This window comes from Hippoglossus hippoglossus, chromosome 16, assembly GCF_009819705.1.
Source record: "Hippoglossus hippoglossus isolate fHipHip1 chromosome 16, fHipHip1.pri, whole genome shotgun sequence".
Taxonomy (NCBI): domain Eukaryota; kingdom Metazoa; phylum Chordata; class Actinopteri; order Pleuronectiformes; family Pleuronectidae; genus Hippoglossus; species Hippoglossus hippoglossus.
The window spans coordinates 23,354,200-23,373,906 of NC_047166.1; the positions used below are offsets into that span (position 1 = coordinate 23,354,200).

Here is a 19,707-nt window from a genome sequence, read left to right on the forward strand (position 1 = left end):
GCAGGTTGGGTGGCAGGTTTTGATCGTATTTCTACAGATTGTCTGCATTTGATGCAGATTCATTAGATAGACTGGAGTAGTGTCATTGCTTAAAGGAATAGGGTTACATGGTAACATGGCCATAAACATATTTGGCAACACATGCAGCAGAATATTATATATTGTCCTAATTTAACTTCTGCCCTGCACCTAACATTTGGAACGTGCACACATTTTCCCCTGGTATCCGTTTCAAACATTTAACAGACCTGCAGCTGCTCATATGGTTACACACTGCAACAAACACAGCCTACACTGTCAAACACTGACTCTTCAGCTGTTCAAGGTTATGGGGATGAATCTATCAGCCACGAGCTGCGTTTAACTGGGTCTTGGGAGGAATGACAGTTATGAGAAGCAGGGCCTTTGTCATGCTACCCCCAGCCGGAGCTAGACTTGTTTGCTTCTGTGCATTTTGTAGGTCCAGCAGAGTCTTATAGCAGGATCCTGCCAATCTACACAAGGGTTTATGAGCAGCCAGTAAATTGCTGAGGTTTCTACATTAAAGTCTGCAAAAGGAATCTTCCCTTAACCTCCCAATAACAGTCAAAGTCATCTGTCACTGCATCACTGATGAGTTTATCACTTTTGGACACACCAGCTAGAATAGTTCTCATGCTAGAATCCTGCTTGTCCTTCACTTTGCTGCCTTTTTCGGCAGTGTCAGTGAGAATGTGAGTAAGTGTGTGGCGTTTACAGTCCAACTATTGGAATAAATACTGAGCAAACATGCCATAATTTACCAAAGAAACAAATACTACCAGAGAAAAGAACACACATCTTCAGCCCCTTCAGGCAACTATTTGTTATATGTTACAGGTCATGTAGCAAGTGATCAGATTGCATCCAAAGGCAAATCTGTCTATTCCTGTCCTGAATGGGAAGCACGCTGACAAGAATTTTTTTTGCTCAATAAATTATACACTGCATTTTTGCCAGGGTCTTTCTGTGTGCAGTTTGCATGTCCTCCTCACATCTGAGAGGGTTTCCTACAGGTACTACGGCTTCCTCCCACGGCCAACGGAGATGCAGATTGGGGTTAGATCAATTGGAGACTCTATTGACCAAAGGTGTGAATGTTACGGTTATTTATCTCTCTACATTGCCCTGTGATACACCAGCAACCTGACCGGGGTGTACCCCACCTTTGACCCAATATCTCGGATGGATGAATACAATGCTAACTTTTTTTGAAAAGTTGCACAGATTTAATGTTTTTCTGAAGCGCTGTGTCGGAGGTATACTGATGACAATATGGTTTAGAGACCCTACATATATTGTGACCAGATGAAATAGACAAGTGTAGTTTCTTTTACAAACAGTATGTCGAAAATAGGGCTGGGCAATCAACGGAAAATGAATAGAAATTGACATTTATAAGCCCTCACCGATTTAACCTTTCTCATGTTGGTTAGTTTGGTTAATACTTTCCCCTGTGCGTGCATTCACAAACTCTCAGGTTGCCGCATGTCCGCCCTCCTCATTCCCCCACTGACCTTCGCTCAATTTACACTTTAATAATAAACACCATAAAATAAAAAAATATTGTTCATCAATCATAATTGAGGTAAAAGTTTCAAATAATCATATTGATTTGAAGTCGTATCATCCAGCCCTGGTATAAAAGGTTTTATAGGTAGATACAACTTGAACAATGAAGTACATGAGATACATAGCCTTGTTTTCTTGCTACCCTGAACCAGCCTATCCATCCTTCCACTATCTATACCGATCATCCTCTTGAGGGTCACGGGGAGCTGATGCCAATCCCAGGTGACATTGGGTGAGAGGCAGGGTACACCCTTGACATGTCGCTAGTGTATCACAGGGCTGACCTACAGAGACAAACAACAATTCACTCTCACATTCATTTCTAAGGACAATTTTGACTCTCCAATTAACCTAACCCCAATCTGCATGTCTTTGGACAGTGGAAGGAAGCCGGAGTACTCCACACAGACACAGGGAGAATATGAAAAATCCACTTTCACCACCACTTTCCTTTTGCTGTGAGGTGTCATTGCTCTTCACAAAACTACTATCAAAACTCTGCTTTTTGATACTAGGTTGCTCACATCCTCTTTGCTCAGTCTGCATCAGACTGGTAGCCCTGCTACCGACATCCAGACAAAACATTCCTTCTGTCTGAGGTCACCCAGCCTCTCAAATCTCCGGCCCAATGCACCAGCTTAGAGCCTCGAGCAGCAGTCAGCAGGAGACCAGCCACCCCACTGAGAGAGAGACTGTCTGTGTTAGCCGGTGATGAAGCAGTTGAGCCAATGGACTGAATGCGACAGATCAGAGCGTGTCAATCAGGAATGTGGAGTATTGTGTAGGGGGAGAATTTACTGAGGGCAGAAAGGCCATGTCAGTATTTTTCTTCACAGTCGGGTTGGACGATGTCCACTGGATTGGCAAATGATGAGGTTCCAACACTACTAATCATTTAGCTTAGCAAAATGACTGGTGGTACATCATGACTGGTGGTACATCATATCAGATTGACTGACTTGACTTCAGGGCGAAATTAAACTTGCCTTTTGTCAGTTTGGCAGTGGGACTGGTTCTCATCTTCCCAGTGAGGGGTTTTCTCCGGGTACTCTGGTTCCTCCCATGGTCCAAAGACATGCAGAACGGCATTAGGTTAATTGTAGAGTCAAAATTGACCATAGGTGTGAATGGTGTTTGTATGTCAGTTCTGCGATATGTTGGCGACCTCTCCAGGGTGTATACCGCCTCTCACCCAATGCCAGCAGGAATTCAAGCCCATTCAAGCCCATCCCTGACCCTCAAAGGAGAAGCAGGATGGATGGATGGATGGATGGATGGATGGATGGATGGATGGATGGATGGATGGATGGATGGATGGATGTTGGAGGTTTAAACGCTGTCTGCAAATAAGTGTCTTGTCAAAGATTTGTGAGAAAAGAACCACTAATCTGTTATACCTCTCAACAACTACGAGTTTCTGTAGTTGCAAGGAATAGACAACAGAGTGAGACATCTTAGCTTGGCATTCTCCAAAATGAACACTCATTGATATCATATAAATGAATGTAACTTACAGACTTCATATTTTTGGTATCAGCAGATACCAAATATGACTCTGATCATGATAAGGGCCAAAGAAAACCTGACTGATAATAAAAAAGATCTCTTTGTTATAGATGCCAGGTCCAACATTGTGATAACTCTCAGCCATCACCAATGGACAATGGCATTATTCATGGGCCCAGCCCTACTTCATTAGTCAGAGAATCCACAGCTTTATCTCATGGGTACGTCATGTTTCAGCTTGATTTGAATTCAAAACAATAATAATGTTTACCGAATGATCATTATTCTGCCGTATCTTCCAGCTCCTTGTGTTGTGCTTTTAAAAGGCTGAAAAAGAATGTGTAGGAGAAGTAGAAACTTTTTTACTTCCCGCGTTGACAGGCAAACCTAATACAGCTGTTAAGACCTCCCTGCTGACCTCCCTGCCATACTGATATACGCAATACTGGTGAGGAATTCTGGGAATTGAGACAGATGGGAAACAAGGCATAGAGCAAATGACCCTTGCAGGTTTCCTCCCATGCTCCACCCTTATAGGCCTAAGACCAGATCCCACGGGGAGCTTCAATCTCTGTGAGGTCGCTCCCTATAAAGAGCCTGCTGTTTTGAGATATAGATAAATTACAACAGAGAGGCAGACACTGGAAGGTTCTGCTGCGAGTCACATCCTATTTGCAGAGTGGATAAATAGAAGGCGTGATTTAAATGATCCCCCCACCCACTCTCTGAGTCAATAGCTTTAACTCAGATTTTTGGAGGTGAACCAAGACCATCACCGGAGGGATGCTGTCATCTCAGCTTGGTTTAGACGGAACGATCAGCTACTGAGTGAGAAGAGGCTGATCCACGCTTTGATTAAAAGATGATCTAAGACTCCACTGACCTGAAAGATATGGAACATAAACATCTTTTTCAGCTACTGCCCCAGATGAAAATTAAGTCAAAGCTCTTGGGATTTCCTTCAAAGCCCATTCCTCTGTTTTTCTCTTTTTGTCAGGTCCGTTGTTGTGAGGACAATAATCCACTAGGGGCTGTGCTTACCATCTAAAGTAGAAGTAAGACAACTTGACAGCAGACTGCATGATCCTTTCAGTGCAGTGGAGTTACAGTGAAGTAAGAGCAGGAACAATACATGAAAAACTACATGTTTGATGATGTATTTTTGAATAAAAGAACAGAGTACAGAGTTAAATTCATGAATTGGGGATAGTGTAATATACATACTTAATATAAGGAACAAGATTCCTTACATCCGATATTCACTAACCCTGCTGTGTTTCTACAGAGAGAGGTGGGAAACTCCAGGGAGCTGAAAACTGGATGCTTACATCAGGCTGGAAACACTGTCTGTGCCAAGCAATGCATCCCATGGGCCTAAAGGGAAAGTACAGGGAGCTGGCAGTGTGTGTGTGTGTGTGTGTGTGTGTGTGTGTGTGTGTGTGTGTGTGTGTGTGTGTAGGCAGAACAAACAGGATGTCATAATAAGCTGAGAAGACGAAAATTGTACATACTGCAGTGTGTGAATGATTCCTCGTTTAATCTTTCATTTGGATGAAGCCTTTGGTAAAAGTCAATTGTTAAAGGGGAACACACTTAAACCATACTGCTGCCAAAATAAAAAGGTTTTCCCACATACAACTTCTCTGAGCTCAATTATAAGACCATCACCTGCATCCCAACCTCAATAGCACAGGGCATCACTTCATCACACATCACTCTCATCTGCCACTTTTCCACAAATCCGGACACAGGTTCAGGTCGATGCGGTATGCCATCGCTACGCCAAATGCCAAGCACCTAAAATAAAATTCAGGCTGAATGTCAAAAATGGTTCCATCTTCTCAAATGTGATGATTCTGTGTCATAAAGTATTTGTGAGAGTGAAATATCTTCACTTTGGATTCTAAGAGAGAAACATTTTCATATTTCATATTTTGGGATCAGTGAATTTTTGCTTTAGAAAATAACTTATATGATTTATTGCACTTATTGACTAATTGACCAGTTATATACTGTGCCTTCCTTTAACCTGTATTTGTTTGAACAGAGTGTAATTCATAACGTGACTATGTTTCGTGCTGTTGAATTGGCAGAGACAGTGTTAGAGGCCAACATAATAGCTCTCCAGCAGCAGTCCTGAGACCCAACGTGACAACGGGCCTCTGCCGAGCTCAGCTTACACTCGACCCTTCATCTTAACAAACTGCTGCTGAGTGTGAGAACAACCCGATCAATGCTGAGAGAGAGAAGAACGGCACACTTCCTCTCCTTCATGAGCTGCTTTTTCTTCCTCTTAATTTCTGCTTACAATCTCGGACATGTTTCATTTCAGCACTCTGTCTCTCAACTTCCCATCGTGTCTCTCTCCCACACTCCCTGAGTGCCTCATCATCTTTTTCTGTCTCCACTGTGCACGACAGGGAGTTTCTGCTGGAGGCGCCGCTCTGGCTACTGGTCGCAGAGGCTCTGATCCCAGGATAGGTTGTCGGACTACATGTCTGACAAATGTGAATCACTTCCTTTCCTTTTACACACCTTTCAGCCTTTCAAAGGATGACACCAACATGATCTATTATATCTTCTGACTCTTACAACCTACTGCCTCCCACTGTATGCAACACAAGATCCATCTGGTTGAGCTAAAGCTACATTTCAGATCTATTAAATCAGCAGCACAGTTATGGAGCCTTCTGACTCTCTCATGGCTAGAGAAGGTAACACTCCCCATTAGCCTAGACTCAGTAGCAGGGTGGTCACCTTCTCTTTAAGATTTGAACAACTGATCAAACAGTGTTGAAATATTGAGTAAAAAAAAACTAAAAACTAATACTCTAATCTGTAATCATCTGTTTGAACTCAAAAGATAAGGTGTAGCAGTCTGTATCTTGTAGAGCGGTGACAAATGCATCATTCACCTGACTAAAGATATCAGGAACACAAACGGGCTGCAATGATTGTTGCCATAGACTGTACTGTATAAAAAGATGGACGTCGACAGCTCCCAAAAAGTGAAGCCAAATCTTCTTGATTGCCCCCTGGTGGCTGGGTTCAGTAAAGGAGACAAGCCCAATGGACATAGACCAAACTAAAATGTCAAAGTAAAGTTAATATACATGTTTCTATCATTTCAGGTAGTTTTTATATCACAGTAATGTATTTTCAAATGTCATTCAACTAAGTTTGGTTTCAATCAGCCATTTGATGCTATAGAAGCAGGGTGAACCGTCATGATTGACAGATGAAACTGACTCGCAATTGGTCGGGGGTGGCTCCACACCATGATCACTACTGCTCCAGACTCCAAATGATAAAGAACGCAAGATGGCAGCACCCTTATCCAGGCTATACTGGATTCATTTTTGTACAACTGGAGAAAGTGGAGACGCTTCGTCTATCTTAACATAAGGGCTATGATTGGTGCATAGTTGCCACACTCTGTGGGTTATAATCAATTTTTTCAATGAAATTAAAAGGGAATTCGTGTCTGCATCTGGCCAACCCCCCTCACTCCCACACAGACTGCTCCAGAGTGTTGGCCATTTATTACATTTTTATTGTATTTAATGTATTACGTGTCCAAATAGCACCAAAGTCATTACTCCACTTTCCATGATCACTAACTACAAACATGCTAAGTGTGAAGTCAATTAGATGAATGGTTTGCGATGGTGCATGTATTCCATGTACACTGCGACAAACATTTGTAGGATTATTAGGTAGATTCAAACAATTTGTATTAATTTGAAGTTGACTTATTTGACAGCACTACTCACTACAGAGGAGACTGATTCTGGCTGTGTCTGGACAAAGGTAATTCTTTTTGTGTGTTTCATGCAGCTCTGTAAACTTTAGGCTTTAAGAAACTCCTCTTATCCTAAATGTGATGTACTGTAAAGTGTCTGATTTTGATATGGTTGTAGTTTTATAGTGGTGTAAACTTGGCCTTATAGCACAACTTCACACAAAGTATAAACACCTACTGAGTGAATAAATGTACTGTCATATCTAGTAAACCACCATTAGTCCAGGCCTTCAGCTGTGAATTCATGGTATGAATGTTAAGGCCAGAGCGAAGGATCTATACCACCCCCCCCCATGTAAGCTCTCACGGTTCTGCTACACATCAAACACAGTCCTGCAGTAACCGTGATAACAGCTGTAACAACTTCACGTGAGAAAAGTAAAATATTACACACAGGGTTCATTCCATCGAAATCCACTTTTCAAACATTTCAAGAGTAACCTTGAGCAGATTCGAAAGTTTGCTGTAGATCATCTGGGGCCACAACGGTGTCACACACAGCTCGACAGGAAGGCCAGAATTAGCAGTGATTTTGAACTTTGAGATAAGAAAACAAGCAGCCTGCAGTTTTTTTTTTCCAGGACTGTTGTTTGACCTGCGGTGGGACGGAGAGGGGCCACACCCCTCAGAGACTGGGCGATCACCGGACACACAAACAGACCAGAGGCCCCGCTCATTTTTACAGCAGTCATCATCTCCGTAGCTTCTTTATCTCTGACACGAATCATGCCGTTTTATGTAACACGCGTTTGTGCAACCCCCCTTTTTGGTGAAACCGGAGTCAGCCACGCCATTTAGGGCAGTTTCTTTACAAACTGCATCTTCTGTCAAAGCCCAAAGGAACATGGCTCTGGAAGGTATTCGTAGCCGCTAACAAGCGTTACTCATCCGGCTTTGCCATCTCTGGCCAAAAGAGATCAAGTGATCTGCTAACAGAGAAGAATGTTACAAGTTGTTCCTCATGTTTGTTCTCCCTGAAAGTGTGTGTGTGTGTGTGTGCTCTTGTGGAAAGAGGTGTGAGAAAGTTAATGTAGGATGTCAGTGTATTTGCATGTGTGTATGTGTGTGCACGTGGGGCACATTCCCCTCGCTGTCAGCTGTGTGGGGTGACCTGCTGTAGCATTCCTGTCCCGTGCGGTGACCGTGACACTGCGCGGCTCCAGTTGCTCTGAATGCCACTGACCAGCAATAAACTCATTGCCTGTCAATGTCAGGAAATGACCGGGCTGCCCAAGAAACACACTCATAAACGCACACCCCCCCCCCTTCATCATTAGCCGCGAATACACTATCACGCATCACATTGTGTACGAAGGCGTGTTTCCATTACTACTCACTTTGAATGTAATAACCCTCAAGTCTATTTTAAGTCCTGTTGGCAATAAAGCTGAATTATTTCCACTTGCTCTGCCTTCAGCAGAATCTGGACGGTGTTCAATGTGAATAAAATTACTCCAGCTATCAAAAACTTCTTGTCTTCCCTCAACACAGCGCTCCTTCACAGACTTCTGTTAATTCCAGCCACAGTGGAACAGATGGCACTTCAGTTACTGTAAGTGTGTCGGCGCTCACTGAATTTCTTTCAAACTGTCAATGGGAACTGGCCTGCGTTCACAGTGGCAAAGTGGATTCTGGGCCTTCGCTGGCATTCTTTGCTCTGCATTTGTGAAATGAGGACAGGAATTACATTCAAGGTCAAACTGTGCACTTGAATATAGATAAGGTTAGCAAATCAGCTTTTGTTGGAGATTGTATTTTATTTACGATTACCAAACCTCTGCAGGGGCAAATAAAATAATACCTGTGGTGTCAGGATTTAAGACATTCCAATACTCACATTCAAAAATAAGGACTTTTTCAGACCTGTGAATACTTTATGTAATTTTTGAATTAGCTAATTGTAGTATATGTAAATAATAACTAAAAGTTTTCCATCCTAGAACACTGAAAACTAATAAACTTCCTAAAAGCTGCTTTCAGACGTGCACATGACTCCGGATAATCTTCTGAAATTATCTAGAGGGGCTCTAAGTGAACATCCAAATGTCCGAGTCAGTTGCTGTTGACCTACTCTGGAGTTTCTCCTGCCAGCCCCCTCGTAAAAACTCATTCACCTCGACCAGTGGGCGTTGATGATGTTTCAAACACATGACACACGCAAAACTGGAAAAAAAACAAAGAGAATACAAATACCTTAGGATGAAAAAGAGGAGCCACATATGTAAGACACCGAATAAGATGTCAACTTGGAAAAAAAGATTCAAAGGTTTTTCGTGATTGGGGGCGAAGTTTGTGTCGATGTGCGCAAAACACAAAAATGTGGAATGTATACGCCACGTCCAGCTTCTGCATGCTGCGCCATCCCTCACCGAAACCCTCCGGAGATTTATTTGTTGCTGGGAACACGTTAGAGAATCTCCTGCTGTGTTCTTCATATGTGAATGAGAAATATCCATTGGAACATTGGGTCCAATCATTTTTCTGCTTCTATTATGGACATTTGTATTTTCATGCAGGAACCTCTGTCCAGTTCTAAAGATAATTATAGTGGGGGTTGGGAAATGAGGGGGAGGGAATGTTAATGTTCTCGCTGCTTTGGAGTTTGTGACTCCCCTGGGTTTTTATCTATAGTAATATGTTGCAGCAGTGGTATGCATGTGTGTGCGCGTGTATTCATGTTTGTGTGTGTTAAGCTGTAGTGCATCAGGATGTTTTTGTTTTCCCCTTTAACTTTTTCATAGCTCATTAGAGCCTGGAAGCTACAATCCCAGACCAATACTGAACCAAATAAAGCGCCCCAGTTCCGCACTGCAGAACTAAGCAGCGGAGAAACACAGAGTCTTTGTGTCAGAAACAACTCAGGTGTTAGAACCTCACTATTTCCACACAAATGTGTTTTCCACTCTCTCTCCACCCCCCCCCGTCATGAGACACAAAGCCATGTGTTTCAACCCTTGTAAAAGTCAGGGAGAAACTCTAAATGCTTAAACAGCACAGAGAGCAGCAGTGAGGCTCAAGGCAAACATCTTAACGTTGCTTCCATGTCAGGCAGAGAAGTAGCCCAGGCCGACAGCTGCCAGTCAGTCACTCAGTTAAGCTGTTTAAGTACAAACAAGACGTCAGATTGAATAGGATCGTAGGTACAGTCAGTGAACTTCATTATCTAGCAATTTCAGATCTGCTGTGCTGCATTACGCAGTGAGACAGCAGGTACACATCCGTCTGACTCAGCACCACTCAGGCAGGAGCACAGCAAAATAGCAGAGCTTAAATTGATTGAATCCAATTTGTGTGACATCTTTATACACTAGTATCATATTCCCTTGTGGAGGTTGAAGGTGAAATCATCTCTAAGGTACAAACCACAACCAGTTTGAACTTTAATTCCAATAAGTCAGCAAAATACTGATTGAGAAACATGTTTATGGACAATTCAGTCCATAAGGTAAAATTAGGTTTATTAGAACTTTCTTTATTGTTATAAAAAACGAGAAAGCAAGACACAAAAGCAAAGACGGTGGATTAATGTACAGAATAATAAAAAAAAGTCAGGCCAAAATTAAATAATTTGTCAGCAAACTGAAATGTTACAGCTCCTTAAATGTTTAACTCATGCAGCCTGCAACAGTTCTTAAGCTTCACCAGTTCTTCCCTTTTCCTTTCCCTCTACAAAAAAACAGAGATCAGACAGGTAGCAAAACAGTCAGTAGTTTTGCCAGATCACCCAAACCACTTTATTTGGAGGCAAAGCTGAAAATAAACGGAGCCAGCAACTAAACCCTCATTACACAGGAAGCCGTACATGCCCAAATACAGCAATAGTTATGACTCAGTACATACAGTAGGTCTGTGAGCTGGAAGGGAAATAGTTTATCGAAGATATTTCAGATAATATTGTTATTGTTTGCAGACCTTCTCTCTAACAATTAAATTTGACTAACTGATGGGTTTGTTCATGCTTCTTTGCCCCTCCTGACATCTTTTTAGTGTTCCAAGATTTCAGTAGTTAACTTGGTGGAATGTTAATATTGCCCAAAGGGTCGACTGCCAAAACTATGAAAATTTGACCCACGGTTCATGAAACTGGAATTACCCTAATTAGTTCATTTCTCCAGTCAGCATAAACAGAAAGTCTCAAATTTCCTTAGAAATCATTGTTAACTCAAATTGAATAAAAACTGTTTTATTCATATGGCATCTTATATTTTAAGTATGTGTTCCTCATTAGTGTACTCCTTACTCCTGTAAACATTATGTATTCTTTCCTTTTATTCACCTCCCCCAGGCTCTCTCTTACATCCCCCCTCTCACACACTATATAAGCTATAAAACCCCTGAGATTTCGGGCATTCAAACCAACAGCAGCTTCTGTTCTGCAAAATCATTGCGTGTTTGACAGGAAGGCCGACACATCGGAGGAACATCCCTCCAGAGTTTTCTCTCCCTCTCTCCCCTAAAAGGCCCTGAAGGAATCACAGCATATTGGAGTTTATCAAGCTCTGCCCCTGAATAACCTCTGACCTGAGCTGCTGAGCTGTGTGTCACTGCTGATCTATCCCAGGCAGCAGGATGCTGACACGCATGAAAATATGACAAAAAAACACAAACAGTCCTTTTTGGCCAAGCAGCACAGTTAAATCATCATAAGCATTTTTCTGACCCTTAAACGCCACACACAGACACACCCTGCGTGAGTTTAATGTGACTCTTCATTTCAGTTGGTGTGCTCAGCGGCAATAGTGTAAGAAATAGAGTAAGAGAAAGGTGACAGAGATTTTCCCTTTCGGTTGGCATGGCACCATTTGGCTGAGCAGCAATTAAAAGGGGGAAAGCTCCCCACATACACATCCACAGGTTTTTCTAACCAACGGTCAACTTTCCATGAGCGTTTTCACCTGACACTGACGACTGTGCATGGCTGACCCCTGTATGAATTCAGCACTGTGTGTTTGTAGTAGTAGTGGCCAGAGTGGGTTCCAGTAAAAGAACAAGTCACTGCAGTGGGAGATGGAAAATAATGATTTTAATGGCAGCAATAGACGTATAACCGTCGTCATATTTACAAGGCAAGTATTGTAACGCTGGGAAATTTACAGTAGGTGACACAATTTCATTAACGACATTAGCATGGGTCTAAGGCCTGACACATGTAACACATTGAATGATCCTGGGTCAGAATATAAACTTTTTAATGCCAGCAGCAAAACTAATGACATTCACATTAGCTGTATGTTGTTTAGAATGCGCTGGCAAAATGTTAACATGTTTTCACGCTGAACTAACTAGTGTGGCTGTATGCTCTGCAGGCCCTGTTCATACTTGGTATTAATGTCAGGTAGGTGCCCGTCTAATGTCAGATGTGAACTGAGTGTTTAGCGAGCAGGGACGTCACCTGATAGTTCATACAGATACAAATCCACAGAAGAGACTGAGACATTACATTACTGAGGAAATTCTATCAAATATAGAATCAGGAACTACAAAAGAAGTTGTTGTTATTTTGCTGAAGGGGCACTGGCATTTGTTTTTGATACTAAACAGAAATTCAACAAGAAAAGATCTTTTAATGTAAGTACAAGTTCTTGGCCTCACACTCACAACATAGAGTACACCCACTTCTATTTGTTGTAGGTGAAGTGCTTCTCTCAAGGGCACTTGAACAACAATTGTCCTTGCTGCCCTCTTTATCAACACATTTCAACCTGTGACTGGCAGCCAACACTCTTGTATGTCCATTAGATATCCACAGCTCAGGAAGCTAACATGAGTTTTCTTCTTTGAAAGTGTGTGTGATGGGAAAACCCAACCTGCTGGACAACTTACACGTTAAACACACACAAACAATGTAATACTATATATATGCCACTTATTGCATTTTTATTTACAGCCAATAATGACTCCACATATTCATTCATTCATTCATTCACATTCATTCACAAATGTGTGTGACAAACCACTTCCACCAAGAATTCTCACTTCAGACCTCACACATACTGTTACAGTCATTCATAAATATAGCTGCACTCTATGTCTATATTTGGCTAAATGGTATTGTGGCAAGGGAAGCCTTCATTCACTGACTGCAATTTAAAAAAAAAACATGAAAATGATCACGGTGTTTAATCTCGTCTGACGCTGCTGTTCCACATCGAAGCTAGAGTTCTTAATAATTCAATAATATTTAATTTTATTCAGCCTAAAGGATAAAGCTGGAATTTAAATTACCCGTAGACAAGACAATCAAGCCTGCCAAAAATAACAGTTTAATTGTCAGACTGAACGTGGCCACAGCTAAATTTAGGGGTTATTTAAGCCCCACGGGGCACAGGACACGGCCTTACAGGACACACTCCAGGACAAAAAATGGATTCCAGCCGTAGCAGCGCACCCTCAGCAGTCCACCAGACTTGAGAGGGGCACTTCCCCCCTGAGGCAGCCCAGCAACATCGGCATCAGCTGTTAGTACAAATTGCATTAGAGGAAAGTGGGAAGTCGGCCAAGCCTTTACCATTCAGCCAACAATTTAGAACAATGAGACAGCAGTGAGTAACATAAGACGAAGCAGACTGACTGATTGACTATACCTGGATTTAGACCCATTTGGAAAAGACTTCTGATATCAAATCCAATACGATTTTTGTATTTGTATTTTTAAGTCTCAAAGTTGCTCTGCTATTGTAATTAATACCAATTTAATCTAGAGAGAAACAAATATGACCAGAGAGGATACGTATCTTTTTGCCTCTATACTGTTGCCTGCTATCAGATTAAAACTAATATTAACTATAAATCTTGTTCTGCCTTCAGAGAAGAACCAGTTTTATAAATTATGTCAAGCTAACTCAAGCTGGCAGTTCAGTGCATCTGTAACCACAGAATGCATTAGCAACATTATTTCAATGAAATAATAAATAAATGACATTGATTCATATTTACCATGTTCTCGTGTTGGTTTTGAGTGTTAGCATGCTAACATTAGCTAATTTGCACCAATACTATTATAATTTCTTCAAATAAATCTAGATTTTGTTCTGATGAGGACGGAGATGAAAACTCGGGGAGGAAACATTGACATGACATCACTGGCAATCCTTCAAATGGTTGTCAAGGCATTTCAATGTAAACCATGAATGTCAACCTAGTGACGGCGCTCATCAGTCTGATAGAATCCTCCTCTGATGATCATGAATGAACAAAGTAGGTACAAAATGAATGTACAAAAACTCATCCATGAAATAGTACTTGATAAATATTTTATCTGGGCCAAATTCCATCCCTACAGCCACACTACTTTCATGGCAAATACCATGATTTAATATTTCAGTATAAAAGTTGCAAACACAATGATGTCACACAAAGTAAGTGTTGCCAAGTAATAACATCCTCTTAGCTACAGTTGAGCAATGACATTTCAAGGAAATCGAGAAACACCATTTATACCAATGAGGGGAGCTGTCACGTACAAGTAGGAATTGACTGACGGCTTCAAAATAGGGAAGGATCCACAAGTAGACATTGTGTTATCTACTTTGAATGCGTGAGTGATTACACAGGCAAATGATGTCTTTGTATGGCAGCATGTGGAAGATAATCTGTGACAGCTTTCTAACGTCCAGTAAAGGTTTTACATCATATCAAAATGTTGTGGCCTGTCTGGAGGCGGTCGCCATCTAGATGAGAGGGATGACTCCAGTCCTCACACTCGTCAGAAGGATCCATGAGATCCTAATGGACAAGGACGAGTAGGACGGTGTGCTTACATTCTGCAAAGGTAAAGATGAGTTTCTCCCAACACAGAGACATTAATACTGCTGGGTACCTTGAGAATGTTTACTAACCAAGTACTTTCCACTATCTAACCCCTGCAGATACATCACCAAACACACAAGATATACAACCACACTGCATAGATCCTATTATGGTGTCTACGTACAGTAAGAATGTGGTTCATGCATGTCTTCAAGTCTTCTGACAGCTTCCCATGCTCAACAGAATTGTTATGCATCTTGGTTGGAACAAAGGAGGTGCAACAAAGTCAGACAGCTCGCTTATTGGCTGTGTCATCAGCGTGCCTTAATAAGGAGAGCAGGACCTCAGAGGACCTCAGACGATTGTCGAGGAAGGAATACAGAGGAACGTCTGGAAAATAAACACCTGCCACGCAGCCAGCTCCTGCTTCACATTACCTCCTGGTACTGCAGCAGCACTAAAAACACACACAGAAGCTGCTCTCAGACATGTACTGCACTCCACATAATCTACTGACATTATCTGGTTTGGCTGTATGTGACAACGCCAATGTCCGAGTCCGTTTTCTCCTGCCAGCCCCCAAGTAAAAGCTCTCCAAGGGCAAGTGGGCATGTTGGTAACATTTCTAAAACGCGACAGACACAAAACTGTAAGAAACCAAAAAGAATACAAATATCTCTGTGTTAAAAAGAGGTGCCATGAAAGTTCAGACCCCATTGTGCTGACGTCATGTCTGAAATCGGCTCTACAGATGGATCCATGTACATGTATAGCAAATCGTTTATGATACTAATATATGATATCAAGTTAAAGGTCATTCCACTATTGATAAAACCAGTTGTTGACCTTCTACCCTTCTCTGGCATCTTCACTATTCTTCTGAATACATGTCAGAAACTCACTTTCCTATCAGTCTTTCACTCTTTCCACAATGTTTGTGCCAAAGCCCTTTGAAAAGGTTCCTGTTGGACCAGATAACAGTGCATAGCTGCAGCTCCAACCCAATTATACACAATGAAAACACCAGTAGAAGCTACTGGTGCAGTCGCTGTATTTGCCAATAGCTGTGTTTGTTTGCAGTCATTACACATATGTCTAAAATCACCAACTGTGTACTGTTGTACCAACAGTATACAGGTGTAAGAACTGCAACGCAAAGCAGCATTTAAAATAAGATGAGAAATAGACCAACAGATAAAGCCGCTGTTTCTACAGTGATTCAGCACCAGCCGAGTCGATTGGTTCTCACAAGAAGACAGAAAAAAGAAAAAAAGAAAACTGGGGCAATATTTATAGAGGAGCTCTCCCTCTTCCTGATGATCTGTTGGAACGGAACAGATGAAATATGCAGCAGTAAAACCACGAAGGTAAACTGAAAGAATATCCACATGTGAGACATGGAAATGAAACTCTACTACAGTCTGAAATGAAAGCACCTTGAGGAGGCTGCTGACACCTGACAAGAACAAAGAGAAGAACTAAAGATGGCAGAAAGATGAGTTGGGATCCACTGTCTTTGGTTGTGGATTATTTTTCCTCAACTTCATCTTCGCATCTCCATCTTTCTTCGGTTAATTTCCGGACCGAAGGAATGTTCCCAAAAAGAGGAAAGTATGTAAGTTAATCCAGCGGTGGCACGCTGGGCTGCACACTTGAGGAGATAAAGGGATAAAGGGATCAAATGAGAAGAACTCTGCTCTGTTTTATTGAAATCCACTGTTGCTCGGCAGCACCTGTCAATACCCTCTGTTGTGACTGGATACAGGAAAACAATCAGCACTCACACTTGAACTGACTGCCCCCCTCTCTCGCTTAGTTTCAAGGTCAGAGTTCAGCCGAATGGGTTTGTTGCTGTGGTCACATATCAAAGTGAAACACTCCTGCAAATCCACTGGACCCTTGCAACACACACACACACACACACACAAACACTGCAGACAGGCAGCGTGGAAGATCGACAGCGAACATGTGCGCCAATCAATAAAACACTCAGCAGTCAAGAGATGCAGTGTGCATGTCTGCCTCTCTGTTCCACCAATAAACACCCCCCCCCCCCCCCCCCCCCCCCCACACACAGGGGCCGGCTGATGAAAGGCACAGCGAGGTGCATGCGCAAACAGTCACAATTTTTGCACCTGTGCAGAGTCAACAACATTTAAAGGGTGTGAATGAAAAAGACACCCACACGCAGAGATAACTCTTCCATCATCATATGTAGTCTCTCTGTAGCTGTCATCACTGTCATGTGAGTGCAGGCACCCACCTTTATACTTCTCTCTGACGTTTTCATAAGCCTGGATGAAGTCCTGCTCCTCGGCGTTCGGAGGCAGGTAGGAGGGCTCGTACATGGCCATGCCGGCGCTTTCACCCTCTTCTTCTTCTCCTCCTCCTCCTCCTCTCAGCCTTCTTCCTTCTAGGTCAAGCTTTTCCCTCTGTGTGTTTGGATGTGTGTGTGTGAGGCAGCCTCTGCTGTCCTGTGTCTGCTCTCTGTCAGCTGTGTGTGAACCCTCCACACACAGCACCCAACTTCATTCCACAGCCCAGCGCCACACCCCCCCCTCCTCTCGTCCATAGCCTCCCATAGCCTTGCTCAGACATCCTAATATAAATGTCAGGTCCCTCCTCTTAAAGATACAGAGTTGAGCAGCAGGCACACGCTCACAGCGTGAATGCTCATCAAGCACAAGCGCAGCAGCAGCAGCAGCAAGGAGAGCAGAGCAGCAGCATGAGGCTCTCTGGTAGCAGTTCAGCTGAGTTAGACTGAGATGGATGGCCAACAGTTTGTACAAGACCACAGAAACACATGACATACTTCTCTTACTGCCACACAAACATCAAGTCTTTTGAGTGGAATCACATCAAATAATAAAAATGACATTGTGTTTCATCTGCAGAGAAAGACGGTTACATTAATTATGACGTTTTAAAATGACATGAAAGTGCTGATAACAGCTACAACTAGGTCTATCACGACAACAATTTTAGTGGAAATAAACGATAATATTGTCGTTTTGACAGACCTTTTTGCTTCAGTGTCCAGAGTTCAATCCATGTATGTGCCAAGTCTGTTTCAGTCTCCAACTGAAATGCATCGGCTGTCAAATCTGTTTGCAGATGTCGCTTCTCAACTTCTTGGCCTGAATATCCGCTGTCTTCACCCAAAAATATTTTTTGAATTTTTTTCCTTTATACATATCTAATGTCTGAATAAACAGCATACTGCTCACAAATATCAAGAAGTGAAGTGGGCTTTAGGGGAACACTTGTTTGCTTTGACTTGTTGACACTGATGTTTTTGTACTTGCACAGTTCATTTCTCACTACTTGCAGAGCTAACTTTGTGTACTGATAGACTGCATGTGTTTCATCTGGATACTCCGGCTTCCTCCCACAGTGCAAAGCCATGCAGCTTGAGCGGCCCATGAGCGGTGTGAGTTATCTAAAGGTGAAAGATGCCAATCCACATGGCACTGATGGGAAATTTCTATGATTCCATCTGACATCAGTTACAACTTAAAAATGTTAGTAACATTTTCATGCTCGTAAGCGTGCCCATATTTTATTAATGCATTCGCACAGACTCCTGAAAATGCCCACTGTAGGCTATCCTGTCATGTGAACAAGTTTTTCACCCCCCACCACATCATGCTTCTTAAAACAGAAGCTGCAGAAACCCCACAACTCCTGAATACTCTGTTTTTCTTTATTATTTCAAAGATATTGAAGCTTTATTAGTCACTGTTCTATGTCTTCATGTAATCACATTCGAAAAGGAAGCTGCCAGTTGCTAGAGGACGTAATCTCATAACAGAGAACCGGTCCTCCCTGTTTGTGCTGCGGGAAACACACTCCAGCTGGTGGCCGTTGTGTTTTCAGCCAGTTTACTGGTAAAGTTGATGTCTGCAGCACAATAACTATATTCAAAGGAGGTTGCAGTGTAGATATGCCCTTGTCATCGACCGGGAACATCAAGTGTTGGCCACTGAATATTCCAAGACCTGACAGCTGATGACAGCAGTTAGAAACATTTGAGTAAGTGTCAGCCACATGTGCCAAGACATCATCGGTCATTTTGATTTAATGCAATTGCTGCATTGTGGTGCCAAATTATGATAGATTCACACAAGCTACTTTGACTAATACCAGCACAAGTTTGTTGAATGAAAAAACGACTGATAACTTTATGTTGTCACACAGGGATACTGCATCCTGCTATCAATAGATCAAGCCAGGTTGGAATTTACAAACATCTTCAGGAGCTCTTTGACAACATGTCTCATAAACGCTGCACTATTTATGATGCTGGTGCACACACGAGTCGGTTATGGCACAATAATGGAGATGTGATGTAGGAAAAGGAAAATCCCTTCAGCTGAGCCTGTCATACGTTTCTTTGGCAGAGGCCAAACTGACATCAGCCAGGGCACTTTCCTGAGAGGAAACACGATAAGTCCACTCCAAACTCTCTGCTGCTACATGTGTGTGTGTGTGTGTGTCGATATCTTTATACTCAGGAAATTTTACTCCTAGCGTTACACACTGTATGTCTAGCATGTTTTACTAATAATGTAGTAAAGACACAGTTGTAATTTATATCCTTCCTCAAACTTTCCAATCAAAGTTAGCCATATCCATTTTATTCTAGTTACTATACATAATGACATGCTGAATAATGAGATCATCTGAAAACTGAGAGGAAGGGAAGTAATTAAGGATTCTTTAAATATGAATTGTTAAACATGGAAACATGTAATGAAATGACATTATTCAGTATTGAAATGTGCACACAGTATGTCCTGCAAAAAACAATGTAGACAAGGGTTTGTCAAAAGGCCAGATTATCCTACACAAAGAGCCACTGGGCAGCAAATGTGCTTTAAAGGTTCAGTGTGTAGAATTTAGTGACATCTAGTGGTAAAGTTGCATGTTGCAGCTGAATATCCCTCACCTGACCCCCTCTTCCAAACATGAAAGAACCTGTGGTAGCCTTGTGTTGTCAAAAACAACTCAAAAGGTGTTTAGCTTGTCCAGTTGGAACTACTGTTGAAAAACATGGCGGC

At 42.2% G+C, this 19,707-nt stretch overlaps 1 protein-coding gene across 6 annotated transcripts in view; it reads right to left on the minus strand.

Annotated features, from left to right (window-relative positions):
- plecb (plectin b) overlaps positions 1-19,707 on the minus strand; it is a 130,545-nt gene that overhangs the window by 98,013 nt on the left and 12,825 nt on the right. For 2 of the 6 annotated variants that reach the window (XM_034611703.1, XM_034611702.1), the window contains exon 1: positions 16,911-17,164. The exons of the other annotated variants lie outside the window; for them this stretch is intronic. In XM_034611703.1, coding sequence (XP_034467594.1) covers positions 16,911-17,001 — 91 coding nt within the window. In that variant the 5' untranslated portion in view covers positions 17,002-17,164. Of the gene's footprint in view, positions 1-16,910; positions 17,165-19,707 lie in introns of those variants that run through there. 6 annotated transcript variants of the gene reach the window in all.